This window comes from Odocoileus virginianus, chromosome 32 (assembly GCF_023699985.2).
Source record: "Odocoileus virginianus isolate 20LAN1187 ecotype Illinois chromosome 32, Ovbor_1.2, whole genome shotgun sequence".
NCBI classification, from domain to species: domain Eukaryota; kingdom Metazoa; phylum Chordata; class Mammalia; order Artiodactyla; family Cervidae; genus Odocoileus; species Odocoileus virginianus.
Window position 1 is genome coordinate 41,261,202 of NC_069705.1, and position 13,016 is coordinate 41,274,217.

Here is a 13,016-nt window from a genome sequence, read left to right on the forward strand (position 1 = left end):
CAGCATGGACAAACTGATACAGAATCAGACCATCTAAGGCAACTGTCCCCATTCTTTTCGGCACCAGGGACTGGTTTTGTGGAAGACAATTTTTCCACGGATGGGGGTGGGGTGGGGAATGGTTTGGGGATGATTCAAGCGCATTACATTTATTATGCACTTTATTTCTATAGTTATTCCATCAGTTCTGCCTCAGGTCATCTCAGGCATCAGATCCTGGAGGTTGGGGATCCCTAGTCCAAGGACTAAGACCAGACCCTTCACTCGTCAAAGGCAGCCTGTCTGGGACACACACTCTGGACCTACGGTCTCGCCTGTGGAAGGCACAGCTGAGGCACCACGTGACAGTGGCCACTTGTAAGTCATGTTCGGACCCGTGAGACACAGAGCAGCAGAAGGAAGATGAATCACCCTGTGCTTCACACAGAGGATCCAAGCTCCGACCCACCCACTCAAGAGAAAGTATCTCAGTGCTCATGATTCACCCCAAAGTTGATCTTTCATATAATTTACCACCTGAACCATTTTTGAGTGTTCGATTCAGTGGCATTAAGTACATTCACATTGTTGTGTGACCATAACAGAATATTTGTATCATCTGAAGAATATCTGTATCATCCAAGATGAAGCCCTCTACCTAGGCCAAAGTTGATCTTCTTCACCAAAAGTTTGAAAAGTCTTCTATAAAACCACAAAGGTGAAACAAACCATATTCAAGTTCCTAAAGACCCTATTTGCCATTAAGATACAAGAGCAACAACCACTATGTCTCAGCCTGAAAAAATTTCCAAACATTTCCTAAATAATTAAGCAACTTAATTAGATATATTAGATTGAATTATGTAGGAAAACCCAGAATTTTCAAATCTTTCACCTCCAAAAGCTACAATTTCAGCCAACTCCCCTTTCATCCCACTTGACATGATTCTTTCCCATTTCCACACCTAAGTTCACAGCCTCAGGTCCTCAGCACTGACTTCAAAGCTAAACACTGCATCATGTAAACATATTTTCAAGAAAATTGCCCACAAATGGCCTCAACACTCAAGTCACAGTGGAAAGGAAGCTTTCTTAGTTCTAGAGGCTGGCTACCTGGATTTGTACAAAACACAAACCAAGAATCTCAAACTGGAAATATTTTCTGTATTAACTTGAGACTTTTTATATAATGAACTGTCTAAAAATATAGGAAACTCACCCCAATATTTAAAATCCATTTAGATTCCCACAGAACAGTACTTTTTATTAATTCTATCACTATTCTTTTTTGCATCTCAGAATCAACAATGACTCACCTAGAAGAGAAAAACTAATCTGGAAACTGAATTCCGCCTTAAACTGTGTTGTACTCACTGCTGTCAATGGACACTGTTTGCAAAATCTTTGTTTCTTTGCACGTAACTTGTTCACATTTTTCATTACTAACCAAGACTTTCAGGAAGCAGAAACAGGCTCAATAAATACCCTATCATTATTTGTGCTCTAAAAATCACAGCCAATTACTGATAGGCCATGACAAGGCTACCGAGGGACTGCTATGTGGACCAACGCCTCCCATTTGGGAGCCTGCTTGTTGGAGAACTCCATCAACCACTGTGAATGAACTATCTTCCCTAAATTCTATCATATACTTTTTGAAGTAGCCCCTCAATTTATGTGAATTTCTATCAGTGATGTAGAAACTACTTCTATGTATCAGTGAGGAACCCCCTTTTCCAGAAGGCTAACACATATTGATAATTTATAATGGAAGAGAACCACCTATCACTTTTACCTCATGAGAAGTCAGATATTGTGGACTCAGATGTTATTCCCTCCTCTTTCTGTTCCCATTACCTTCTCCTTAGAACCCTTACCTAAGATTGTGCAAGGAATCAAAGAGTTACAAGATTTCATAGATAAATGTAATCATACCTTGAGAGAACATTCAGTTGCTACCACCATTGCTGTGAATAAGTTAATGAGTATAGGAGCTGATGTGCAAAAACATATTTCTCATTAAAAAAAAAATCTAACCATGTTCTAAACAAACTTCCCTATAAGCAGTAAATTTGCTCAAATTTTCAGCTAAGATGTAACTGATCGGACAAAACCAAAACAGAGACAGGTCTATGAACTTTTTTGAAAAATTATAGTTAGTAATATAATCTATCCATAATCATAAGTTTAAAAAATGAAGATCTTATTTTTACAGAATACTCAGGATTTTACACTGGAAGGCACAGTATAAACAATGCCTTGTCATGTACGAATGAGACCGCATTAAACATAACCTCCAGTCAAGACACTATTTATGATAAAAGTAGAGAAAATCCCAGTAGATTGCACTCTTCTAATTATCACAGAAGAGTCCATTAGGATTCATTTTGTTCAGTTAGAAAATACACGAGGAAGCGTCAGAAGCCTCCGTTTCATACCCAAGAAGAGTATCCCAGACGCAGACAGACATGAGACAACTGATTCTAGAAATGAATAAACTCTAGTAAGACTGTGTGCACAAATGAACCAGCAACTCTACCTTTTCCTCAGGACTTGAGTCTCTGAATAAAATGCTGGAAATTAGAAGCACAGGAGAGTGACTGAGATGTAGACCTACAGGATAACACTCCATGTCAATTATTCTCTGTTTAAATTTAAAACAAGAAAGTTCCAAAGGATTATTTTTCAGGCTTTTCCCTCCATCATGTTTCCTTAAAAGCAATGAAAACCACCTTAATTACAACTGCCAGCCACATACGTCTGCCCGACAACAAGAAACCACAGAGTCATACCATCTCCCACTCTAAGACATGCATACTGTTGTTTTATTCACGAAGATCCTCAAGGTTTTAAGAACATAACAACTGGCCAGTCCCACCCTGACAGCAAGGAAAGCCTCGACTGCAAACAGACTCTAAATCCATTCCATGCTAACCAACAATGGTGGTTTGCCTTAATAAATATCGTCCACAAAAAAAACAACTGAAATTAATATTAATATATTCAACTTTATAAGACAACTGGCTTCCCTTAAAATTCAAGGCAACAATCATCTATTTCCTTTATCAAATAAAAACAGATCTCTGAGTTCTGGTCATAAGTCACTACAGAACCGAATCATTTATTTATTTATTTATTTATTTATTTTGCTTGTTTCAGTCAATATATGAAATAGCTACCTTAAAAAAAATCAAGATATCTAATTATGCAATCATATTTCTCAGTTTTGCACAGATATAGAACCAATAATCTCAAATCAGAAAAACAAATGCACTTACCTGTGTTCCTGTCTGGTAAGATACAGCAATGCTTCTGCAGAATGCCAGGCAAAACCTGTTTCAGAACAAATAAATAAAAGACGTGTGGTTATCATTCAGGTAGAGAAAGGCATCTAATCAACCACTGCAAGTGTTTTTCTAATAAGGTCGTTTGATGCTGCATAGTCATCACGCCCAGAACGATCTAACAAATTAAACAGTACTGAAAAATTCTGATGACATACATTTTTCATCAAAAAGGTTAATCAGGTAAGTGTGCTGATTATATATGCTGCTCCTAGGATGGTAATGCAGTTCTGTTTAATGTATGTCCCTAATGGGTCCTCCAAGTGCCTTGAAAGCTGCACTCAGGGGGCTCCCACACTAAGGCAAATGGCCCACCAATTTTGTGATGGCTTTTAAAACATGACATGCAATTAGAGCCTGAAAATGGAGGGTGTTGGGATGGTACCTTGAGTCTATCTTCTAGGATCTAAGCTGAGAAGCCTTTATCACGAATGAGTCACAAGAAAATGTGAAAGAAGAGCCTGTGTTTACCTGCACAGTTTGGTAGTAAAAGGTGCAGGAAATACCTTATTTGATAAGCAAAAGGAAGCTTAAAGTCATGCAAAGGCTTTCCCAAGAGGCTACAGCAACATAAGGCAACTACAAAGCACAGACGTAAACAGAACTTGCGACTGAAGAGATCTCTCTGGGAAATTTATGATTATGCTTTCTTAACTCAATTAGGGCAAAAGCTGAACTTCTGTCTTAAATCATCCACCGACGAGGCTGCAACCATTCCTCAACCCTCCTCCCTGATTACAAACCCTCAGCATCCTCAGCCAAGAAGCAAGCGCCACCCTCTCTGACCAAGTCATTCAGCCAGTGGAGGGGGACCAGGGGTGCTGCAAAGACTGAGCGCTGCCCTCAACCAGCTCAGGGTCCAGTTGAGCAAACAACAGACTTGAGCAGACATTATCAATGTTCGCAGCAGTTTTCCTTTGGAATAATGGCTCCCTTCCTATCCACACCCTTATAATGCCTTAAAGTTGGGGCAATTCTGCACACGACAGAGCCCACATGCAGGACGAAAACGCACGTGATCATGAGAAAGTTCTGCCACGTCCTGCAGTTAAAGTCACTTGACCAGAGAAGCCTCTCGTGTTCCTTCTGCCTATGAACACCCAGAGGGGAAAGTGCTAGCCTGATCCATCAAAACATCCACCTAATGGGTGTCCCTGTGTGCATCTCTGTCTCAGGGGACAGTTGAAAGCACTGTTGCCAGGCTACTCTTCTAAGGAATTACTGCCAACAGATAAGCCACAGAAATGTGCAGAAGAGGATGCCAGGGGATCCCTGGTGACTATCCTCAGGGCCAAACTGATACCATTGACTTTTCCCAGGAATACATCTTGAAGAAGTGGACACAGTACCTGAAGATCAGGTCACAGCCCGTGACCTGCCACCACAGCCACATGACCACAATGCTGTCTCCATGAGAGCTGATGGAGTGACACTTGGGGGCTTTGGAGGGGGGTGTACAGTAAACAGGAGGCACACATGGGGCAGGCAGGACACTGACTCACACTGTGGGGAGAGGAAGGGGGACACAGGTGCTAAGGTGGTTGTCTAGTCAGCATTCACTAGCCCAGTACCAACTAGTCCAGCACTACCTAGTCAGGCACTAACCAGGATAGCACAGCAGCCCAGCACTAACTAGCCAAGCATTACCTGAAAGTACTAGTCGCTTGGTCATGTCTAACTTTTTTGTGACCCCATGGACTGTGGCCTGCCAGCAACCTCTGTCTATGGGATTCTCCAGGCAAGAATACTGGAGTGGCAAGAATCCCATTTCAGTATTCTATCCCAGTGAGGGACTCTCCCATGCCCTTCTCCAGGGGATCTTCCTAACACAGGGACCGAATCTAGGTCTCTGACATTGCAGGCAGATTCTTCACTGTATGGACCACCAGGGAAGCCCTCAGTACAGTTCAGTTGCTCAGTCGTGTCCAACTCTTTGTGACCTCAAGGACTGAAGCACCCCAGGCTTCCCTGTCCACCACCAATTCCCAGAGCCTGCTCAAACTCATGTCCATCGAGTCAGTGACGCCACCCAACCATCTCGTCCTCTGTCATCCCTTTCTCCTCCTGCCTTCAATCTTTCCCAGCATCAGCGTCTTTTCCAATGAGCTAGCTCTTCACATCAGGGAGCCAAAGTATTGGAGTCTCAGCTTCAGAATAAGTCCTTCCAAAGAATATTCAGGACTGATTCTGATTTCCTTTAGGATTGACTGGCTTGATATCCTTGCAGTCCAAGGGATTCTCAAGAGTTTTCTTCAACACCACAGTTCAAAAGCATCAATTCTTTGGTGCTCAGCTTTCTTTATGGTCCAACTCTCAGATCTGTACATGACTACTGGAAAAACCACAGCTTTGACTATACAGACCTTTGCTGCCAAAGTAACATCTCTGCTTTTTAATGTGCTGCCTAGGTTTGTCATAGCTTTTCTTCCAAGGAGCAAGTGTCTTTTAATTTCATGGCTGCAGTCAACATCTGCAGTGATTTTGGAGTCCAGGAAAATAGTGTCTCACTGTTTCCATTGTTTCCCCATCTATTTGCCATGAAGTGATGGTACCAGATGCCATGATCTTAGTTTTTTGAATGTTGAGTTTTAAACCAGCCTTTTCATTCTCCTCTTTCACCTTCATCAAAAAGCTTTTTAGTTCTTCTTTGTTTTCTGCCATAAGAGTGGTGTCATCTGCATATCTGAGGTTATCGATATTTCTCCCAGTAATCTTGATTCCAGCTTGTGCTTCATCCAGCCCGGCATTTCACATGATAATATTCTGCATATAAGCTAAATAAGCAGGGTGACAATACACAGCCTTGATGAACTCCTTTCCCAATTTGGAACCAGTCTGCTGTTCCATGTCCAGTTCTACCTGTTGTTTCTTGACCTGCATACATGGAGACAGGTTAGGTGGCCTGGTTTTCCCATCTCTTGAAGAATTTTCCAGTTTGTTGTGATCCACACAATCAAAGGCTTTAACATAGTCAGTGAAGCAGAAGTAGATGTTTTCATGTAATTCTCTTGCTTTTTCTATGATCCAACAGATGGTGGCAACTTGATCTTTGGTTCCCCTGCCTTTTCTAAATCCAGCCTGAACATCTTGAAGTTCTCAGTTCACATACTGTTGGTTCACATACCAGTCCCATCACTTCATGGCAAACAGACAGGGAAACAATGGAAACAATGACAGTGACTAGGGAAGCCCTAGTCCAGCACCTTCAGCCCAGCACTACCCAACCCATCACTAACTAGGTCAGCAACTAGGGAAACCCTAGTCCAGCACCTTCAGCCCAGCACTACCCAACCCACCACTAACTAGGTCAGCATTAACTAGCCAAGCATGACTAGCCCAGCACCAACCACTCCAGCCTATCTAGTCCAGCACTAAGCAGCCCAGCACGATCCACTCCAGCACTACCCAGCCCAGCACTAACCAGTCCAGCACTACCCAGCCCAGCACTAACCAGTCCAGCACTAACCAGTCCAGCACTACCCAGCCCAGCACTAACCAGTCCAGCACTGACCAGTCCAGCACTGACCAGTCCAGCACTACCCAGCCCAGCACTAACCAGTCCAGCACTACCCAGCCCAGCACTAACCAGCCCAGCACTAACCACTCCAGCACTAACCACTCCAGCACTACCCAGCCCAGCACTGACCAGCCCAGCACTGACCAGTCCAGCACTGACCAGCCCAGCACTGACCAGCCCAGCACTGACCACTCCAGCACTAACCACTCCAGCACTACCCAGCCCAGCACTACCCAGCCCAGCACTACCCAGCCCAGCACTGACCAGTCCAGCACTGACCAGTCCAGCACTGACCAGTCCAGCACTGACCAGCCCAGCACTAACCAGTCCAGCACTACCCAGCCCAGCACTAACCAGTCAAGCACTGACCAGTCCAGCACTACCCAGCCCAGCACTAACCAGTCCAGCACTGACCAGCCCAGCACTAACCAGTCCAGCACTGACCAGCTCGCTCCACAGCAGTTTCCACAGTGTAGCACCAGCTGAGGGCATGGTCACGGCACTTCCCAGTCTTCAGCGAACCTCTGTCCAAAACGGGGGCACCTGGGACGCCCTCCGGTGACCTCTGCACCCTCAGGACTCTGGTCAGAAGTGCCATCTTTTTTCCTTGATGCCCTTTCTTCAGGGGTTCAGCCTCCGAGGCCCAGCCCCACCCTGCTCCCCAGCCCAGGCAGGCCGTGCTCAGCCCAACCTGTGCGTCCACCTCTGCTCAGAGGCGCTCTTGTGATCTGCTCTGTGCAGGGGTGACTGTGACTTTTACACACAACTTGACCAAGTCTGAAACGCCCATATTAAATGTCCTCTCCAGGTGTTTCTGGGTGAAGCCAGCTTGACTTGGTGGACTCAGAAAATCAGGTCACCCTCTCCAGTATGGGAGCTTCCTCCAATTCCAGAGGGCCTGGACTCAAGAGGAGGTGGTGGGAATCTGTGGCCCCTAGGACCACCCCTCCCTGTCCTCATGGGGAGTCCAGCTCAGTAGGGAGCTCCCGTGGGCACCTTCTATCAGAGCCTCTATTTTTTGGTGGAGGCAAACAGAAAGTGACTCTCGTTACAAGGTCACCCTGAGGCATCCCTCTTCCTGGCAGTGAGAATCTGAACATGAATCCCTCCCTCTAAATGGAGCTCAGAACCAGCCTCCCACGGCCACAGTGTGTGATGGGGTCTCCAGGATTTAGAAGAATGCCCCCCCTGACAGCCTGACTTCAAGCCTCATACTGTCAAACATTCAATTCTGAATGTAAAGCACAGGACATCCTTTATTACCCTGTCCTGTGGCTGCAGAGGGGAGGCCGCATGTAGGAGTTCCAAACACACATTCACAGGCACAAACACACACACACATGCAATTTGTCTAAATTACTTTCCCCGTTAGAATTGGAAAATGACTGAGGGACTGGTTAAAACTCTGTGGCCCAGTGGTCAAGACGCTGTGCTTCCACTGCAGGGGGCACGGGTTAGATCCCTGGTCAGGGAACAAGGATCCCACACGCCGCAAGGTACAGCCAGAAAAAAAGAAAAAGTTAATTGCTGAAAATGACCAGGATTCCATTCTTATCAAAGAGACCATTTAACTTTTCACAGAACATTCATCTGAGCCTAAAAATAGCAGGAATTGGCACAGAATGAGTTTGGACTGACTGTTTCACAGTCCTAGCGTCACATTAGCTTTTTCTACATTTCAGTAACTGTTAGCTGAGGAGGTTAAGAACTAATTAAGAACTTATATTCACAAAAACAGACTTAAAAAGGCATGACAATTTAAATGATGAGAAGAAACACCATTTCTAACTTTTTAAACGTGCTTCCCTGGTGGCTAACAGATGCTCAATTTAAGATCTTGTATCCTGACCACTAGTGGGCTGTCTATCTTGATGTGGGCTCATCTAGCTCCAGAGAATTCATTTCATAGAAGTAAGAGGAACTGGAGGTCACTGACATTTTTAAATGCTCTGGGAGATTCAAACAGCTCCATTGTGCTTGTGAAACTAATGGTAATTGCTTTCTTTGAAAATCCAGAATGTTCAACATTCGAGGTTATAAAATAAGTAACTCACGCTTACCTGTCTCCTTCCTGCCCCTCCCTGAGAGCGTGTGAGCTGGAACCTGAGGTCTCCCTCTCAGGACCCTGCCCCATCCACTCTGCTCAGGGGTACCCAACTGGGAACGCAAAGGTCAGGTCTCCCCCTGAATCCTCCTGTGTGTGGGTGTCTCCCCGGCCATCCTCCCTGGGCCCTGGATGGACACCCGATGACCCACACGCCCTGAGCCATACGCCTCCTCCTCCCAGGACTTCAGAGCCCCATCGCTGCCTCCATGCTGTCACCCCAGACGTCCAGTGGGGATGCAGAATCAGTGTGATGGGCCCTTCCCAACCACACCTGTGCCTGCAGACCTTAAGTGTCTGCACAGCCGCCTCCACCTGCTCGGTGAGAACACAGGCAACCCCAGTCCACTGCTGGGCCCACGGCTGCATCCTGCTCCCAGAGCCATGGGTGGCACATGGGGTGGGGGTCCCGAATCTGTTTAAATGATTACAGATTAACACACGTGAAAGTTAGTCTTAAGTATTTTTGTAGATCCTACAGCCTTTTAACAAATAAAAGCTCCTTGTTAGACAAAGAAGAGGGACCTGTGTGTCTGAGATGTGGGGTCTTTGACACCCGGTGGCTGGGGGTGACCTCCGTGGTCCCTGTATGATCCTGAGACGAACCCCAAGGGCTATGTGTAAGAGGCAGGAACAGGGACCAAGAACACATGAGAATCCAACGGTGGGGCTGTGTGCCTGCCCCTTGCCATCTGAGTAAGCCCCCTGAGGTTCTGTGAGGCCCCCTGTGTTGCCCCAGTTCAAACGTGCTGAACCTGAGGGTCCAAGGGCTGAGGGAGGCTGAGCTCAGGCCCCACTGATGGTGCAGAGCATGCCTGTCAGGGAGCTGAGCTCAGGGGATGATTCCCCCTCGAAGTCCACGACCAGCACACTCCCAGAATCTCAGTAACACACAAAGTACAGCTGCTGCTGAGTAACAGACAGTCCGGGCATATCCCACTCACTTGTCTGTCGGGACTGGGGCACACAAAGGGCCCCCACAACTCAGCAAGGCTGCCGAGGCCCAGGATGGACGCCCAGGGCGCCAGCACAAGGCAAGCTATCTCCACGTGCCTTGAGGACACAGAGCGCAGGCCCTCAGCTGCCCTGCACTGGGGAGGGCCACCCACCTGGGTCAGTGGTCAGGGGGTGAGAGCCACCCTGACCACGGCCTCACCTTGACCTCTGCGGCACCTTCAAAGCCGTCAGGTCACGGGAACGCAGACTCTCCTGGGAGGCTGGAACCTTCATCAGCTGCCCCAGACAAGGGTGCAGTGGCCAGCAGGGCAGCCCTGGGCCAAAGGGAGGGAGATCCTGAGGGAGGCTGGGCCCAGAGCTGGCCAGCGCCTGGTACAGGGTAGGCTCCCGCACCGTCCAGCGTAGGCAGAGTAGTCCCCAGGGTCACAGACACAGACCACAGGGCCCTGGGCTCCATCAGGAAACCGTAGCCTCCTCCTGCTGGACTGGCCTCCACTCAGGAGGGCTGCTGTCCCCAGGATCCAGGAATCCCTGCGGGGCCCCTGGGGCTGGCTTTGCATCTATCCTCTCCTTTCACAACACATCTTTCCTACTTTTCTACTGTTGACAAGGATGCATACTGGTCCCATCTATTTAATTCAATGCAATTAAATTTATTTTCAGCATAAAAAATTCAGGTGCACAGACCATGTGTAACTGAGATAAATTACAAGTGCACATTCATTTAATCAACGGCCTTGGCTGGGTCAAGAGGCACAAAACCATCTTTCAGGACTGTTCCAGACAGAGATAAATACTGTGTGGTCGGGTTCTTCAGGGAAGCAGACCCGCTGGGTAACAGGATGTACACACAGTGTGCACATGTGTACATACATGTTAGTATATGAACATATAACATATGTCTACCAGCTTCTGCAATCCCGCGGCTGAGTCCTCATAATAAACCCACTGTTCTCCTGCTGCGAATGGCACAGCATGAACATGGTGACAAGGCTCTGAGTTCCTGCTCCTGGTACTTTGGGTTCATTTCTCGACTGTACAGCAGTTCTATTCTTAATTTTTACTGCAGTATAGTTGCTTTACAACATTGTGTTAGCTTCTACTGCACAGCAAAATAAATCAGTCATATGTATACATATATTCCCTTCCCTTTTGGGTTTCCCTCCCATTTAAGGCTTTCCAGGTGGTGCTAGTGGTAAAGAATCCACCTGCCAATGCAGAACACATAGGAGACACAGGTTCAATCCCTGGGTCAGGAAGATGCCCTGGAGGAGGAAATGACAATCCACTCCAGTATTCTTGCCTGGGAAACCCCATGGACAGAGGAGCCCAGTGGGCTCTAGTCTGTACAGTCACAGAGTTGGACACGACTGAGCACACACACAGACCTGTTTATAAGGGAGCTTATCTGCAACAGAGACACCGCAGGAGAGAACTACAAGGACCGCAAGGGGCTAAGGCGGGGTGGAGGGAGCTGGGAGACGGGACGACACACACAGGAGGCTGACACCATGTACAGGGCAGACTGGTGGGAGAGCGCTGTACAGCACAGGGAGCTCTATCTGTGCTCTGGGGAAGTGTGATTCTTCATCTGCTCCCACAGCGGCTGCACCGGCTGACCTCCCACACCAGCACACGAGGGTCCCGTTGCTCCACGTCAGCAGCAGCGCCTGCCGGGTTCCGGTTTTCTGACAGTGGCCTCCTCTCTCAAACGCTCATGGATGCCCTTTCACATGATGGCACCACCGTGGCCAGCTCAGAGTTTCAGAAGTATACCCCCACCCTCAGTCTGGCCCCTAGCAGAACCGCTGGGATTCTTCCCATCCTTCCCCAGCCCTGAGGTTGACCGTGGGCGTGATGCTCCTTGACCCAAGATGTGTTTTATGACTCCCTCTGTGAAAGGCCCCTCTGTCCCATATCCAGTTCCATCACGGGGAGCTTCCTCTGCCTCACTCTTTTAGCCCAGGGATTAACCGGGTCAGACACAAACTCCCTCTGGAATCCTAGACAGGAGTTGTTCAGAGAGTACCTCTATCCATATGAAAACTGAAACATTAAAATAATAAACTTCAGTTTTGTAACATATGAGCAAGCCAGTTTTCATCAGTATGGACCCTGGAAGCCCCAGGTATATTTTGGGTTTACTGAGGGAAAACTGACCAATTAGACTATAATACGTTTAGAGCATAAACATGACGAGTTGATACACGTGTACACTGTGAGATGATCGCCATCAAGCTCATGAACACGCTCCTCAGCTCACAGAGGTGACTCTTGCATTTGTGTGCGTGTGAATGTGTTGATGACACACGGGACCTCCTCTCAGCGTCTTTAAAGGACACACACAACACTGCTAACCGCAGTCGCCACGCTGCACGCTGGGTCCCCCAGACTTGTACTCGTCTCAGCTGGAAGCTCATGTCCTCTGATCAAGGTCTCACATCGCCCCTTCCCCAGCCTCAGGTAATCACTTCTACTCTCAGCTTCAATGACATAAGCATATGTGTGTGTTTGTTTCTACGTAAAAGTTGTACCACACAGCATTTATCTCTGTCTGGCTCATTTCACTTAGACAAGCGTCCACCAGGTTCATCCATGTCATCAAAAATGGCAGGACGTCCCCAACCTCACATCTTCCTTATCCATTCATCTGTCTTCAAACACTTAAGACTATTTCTATGTCTTGGTTCCTGTGACTAAAGCAATGAGCATGCAGAGAAGATCCCTCCTTCAAGCTACTGATGTCATTTCCTTTGGACGCACACCCAGAAATAGGGTGGCTGGACCATATGGTGGTTCTATATTTAATTTTTTGAGGAACCTCCATACTGGATGTACGAATTTATATTTTCACCAAGAGTGTACCAGAGTTTCCTTTTCTCCAACAAATGAACTGATTAAAAAATAAGCAAAAAAACATGAACAGACATTTTTCCAAAGAAGACATGCAGGTGGCCAAAGGCACATGAGAAGATCCTCAAGACTGCTAATCATCAGGGCAACGCAAATCACACCACAATGTGGTGTCACCTCACACCTGTCAGAATGGACATCATCAAAAAGACAAGAAGAAACTAGTGCTGTTGAGGACATGGAGAAACACACCCCTTCAAGC

General features: G+C 46.9%; 1 protein-coding gene across 5 annotated transcripts in view; it reads right to left on the reverse strand.

The window, feature by feature from the left end:
- Positions 1-13,016, reverse strand: part of DLGAP2 (DLG associated protein 2) — a 620,511-nt gene that overhangs the window by 441,752 nt on the left and 165,743 nt on the right. For all 5 annotated transcript variants that reach the window (XM_070460164.1, XM_070460165.1, XM_070460161.1 and 2 more), the window contains one exon: positions 3,258-3,312. In XM_070460164.1, coding sequence (XP_070316265.1) covers positions 3,258-3,312 — 55 coding nt within the window. The remainder of the gene's footprint in view (positions 1-3,257; positions 3,313-13,016) is intronic.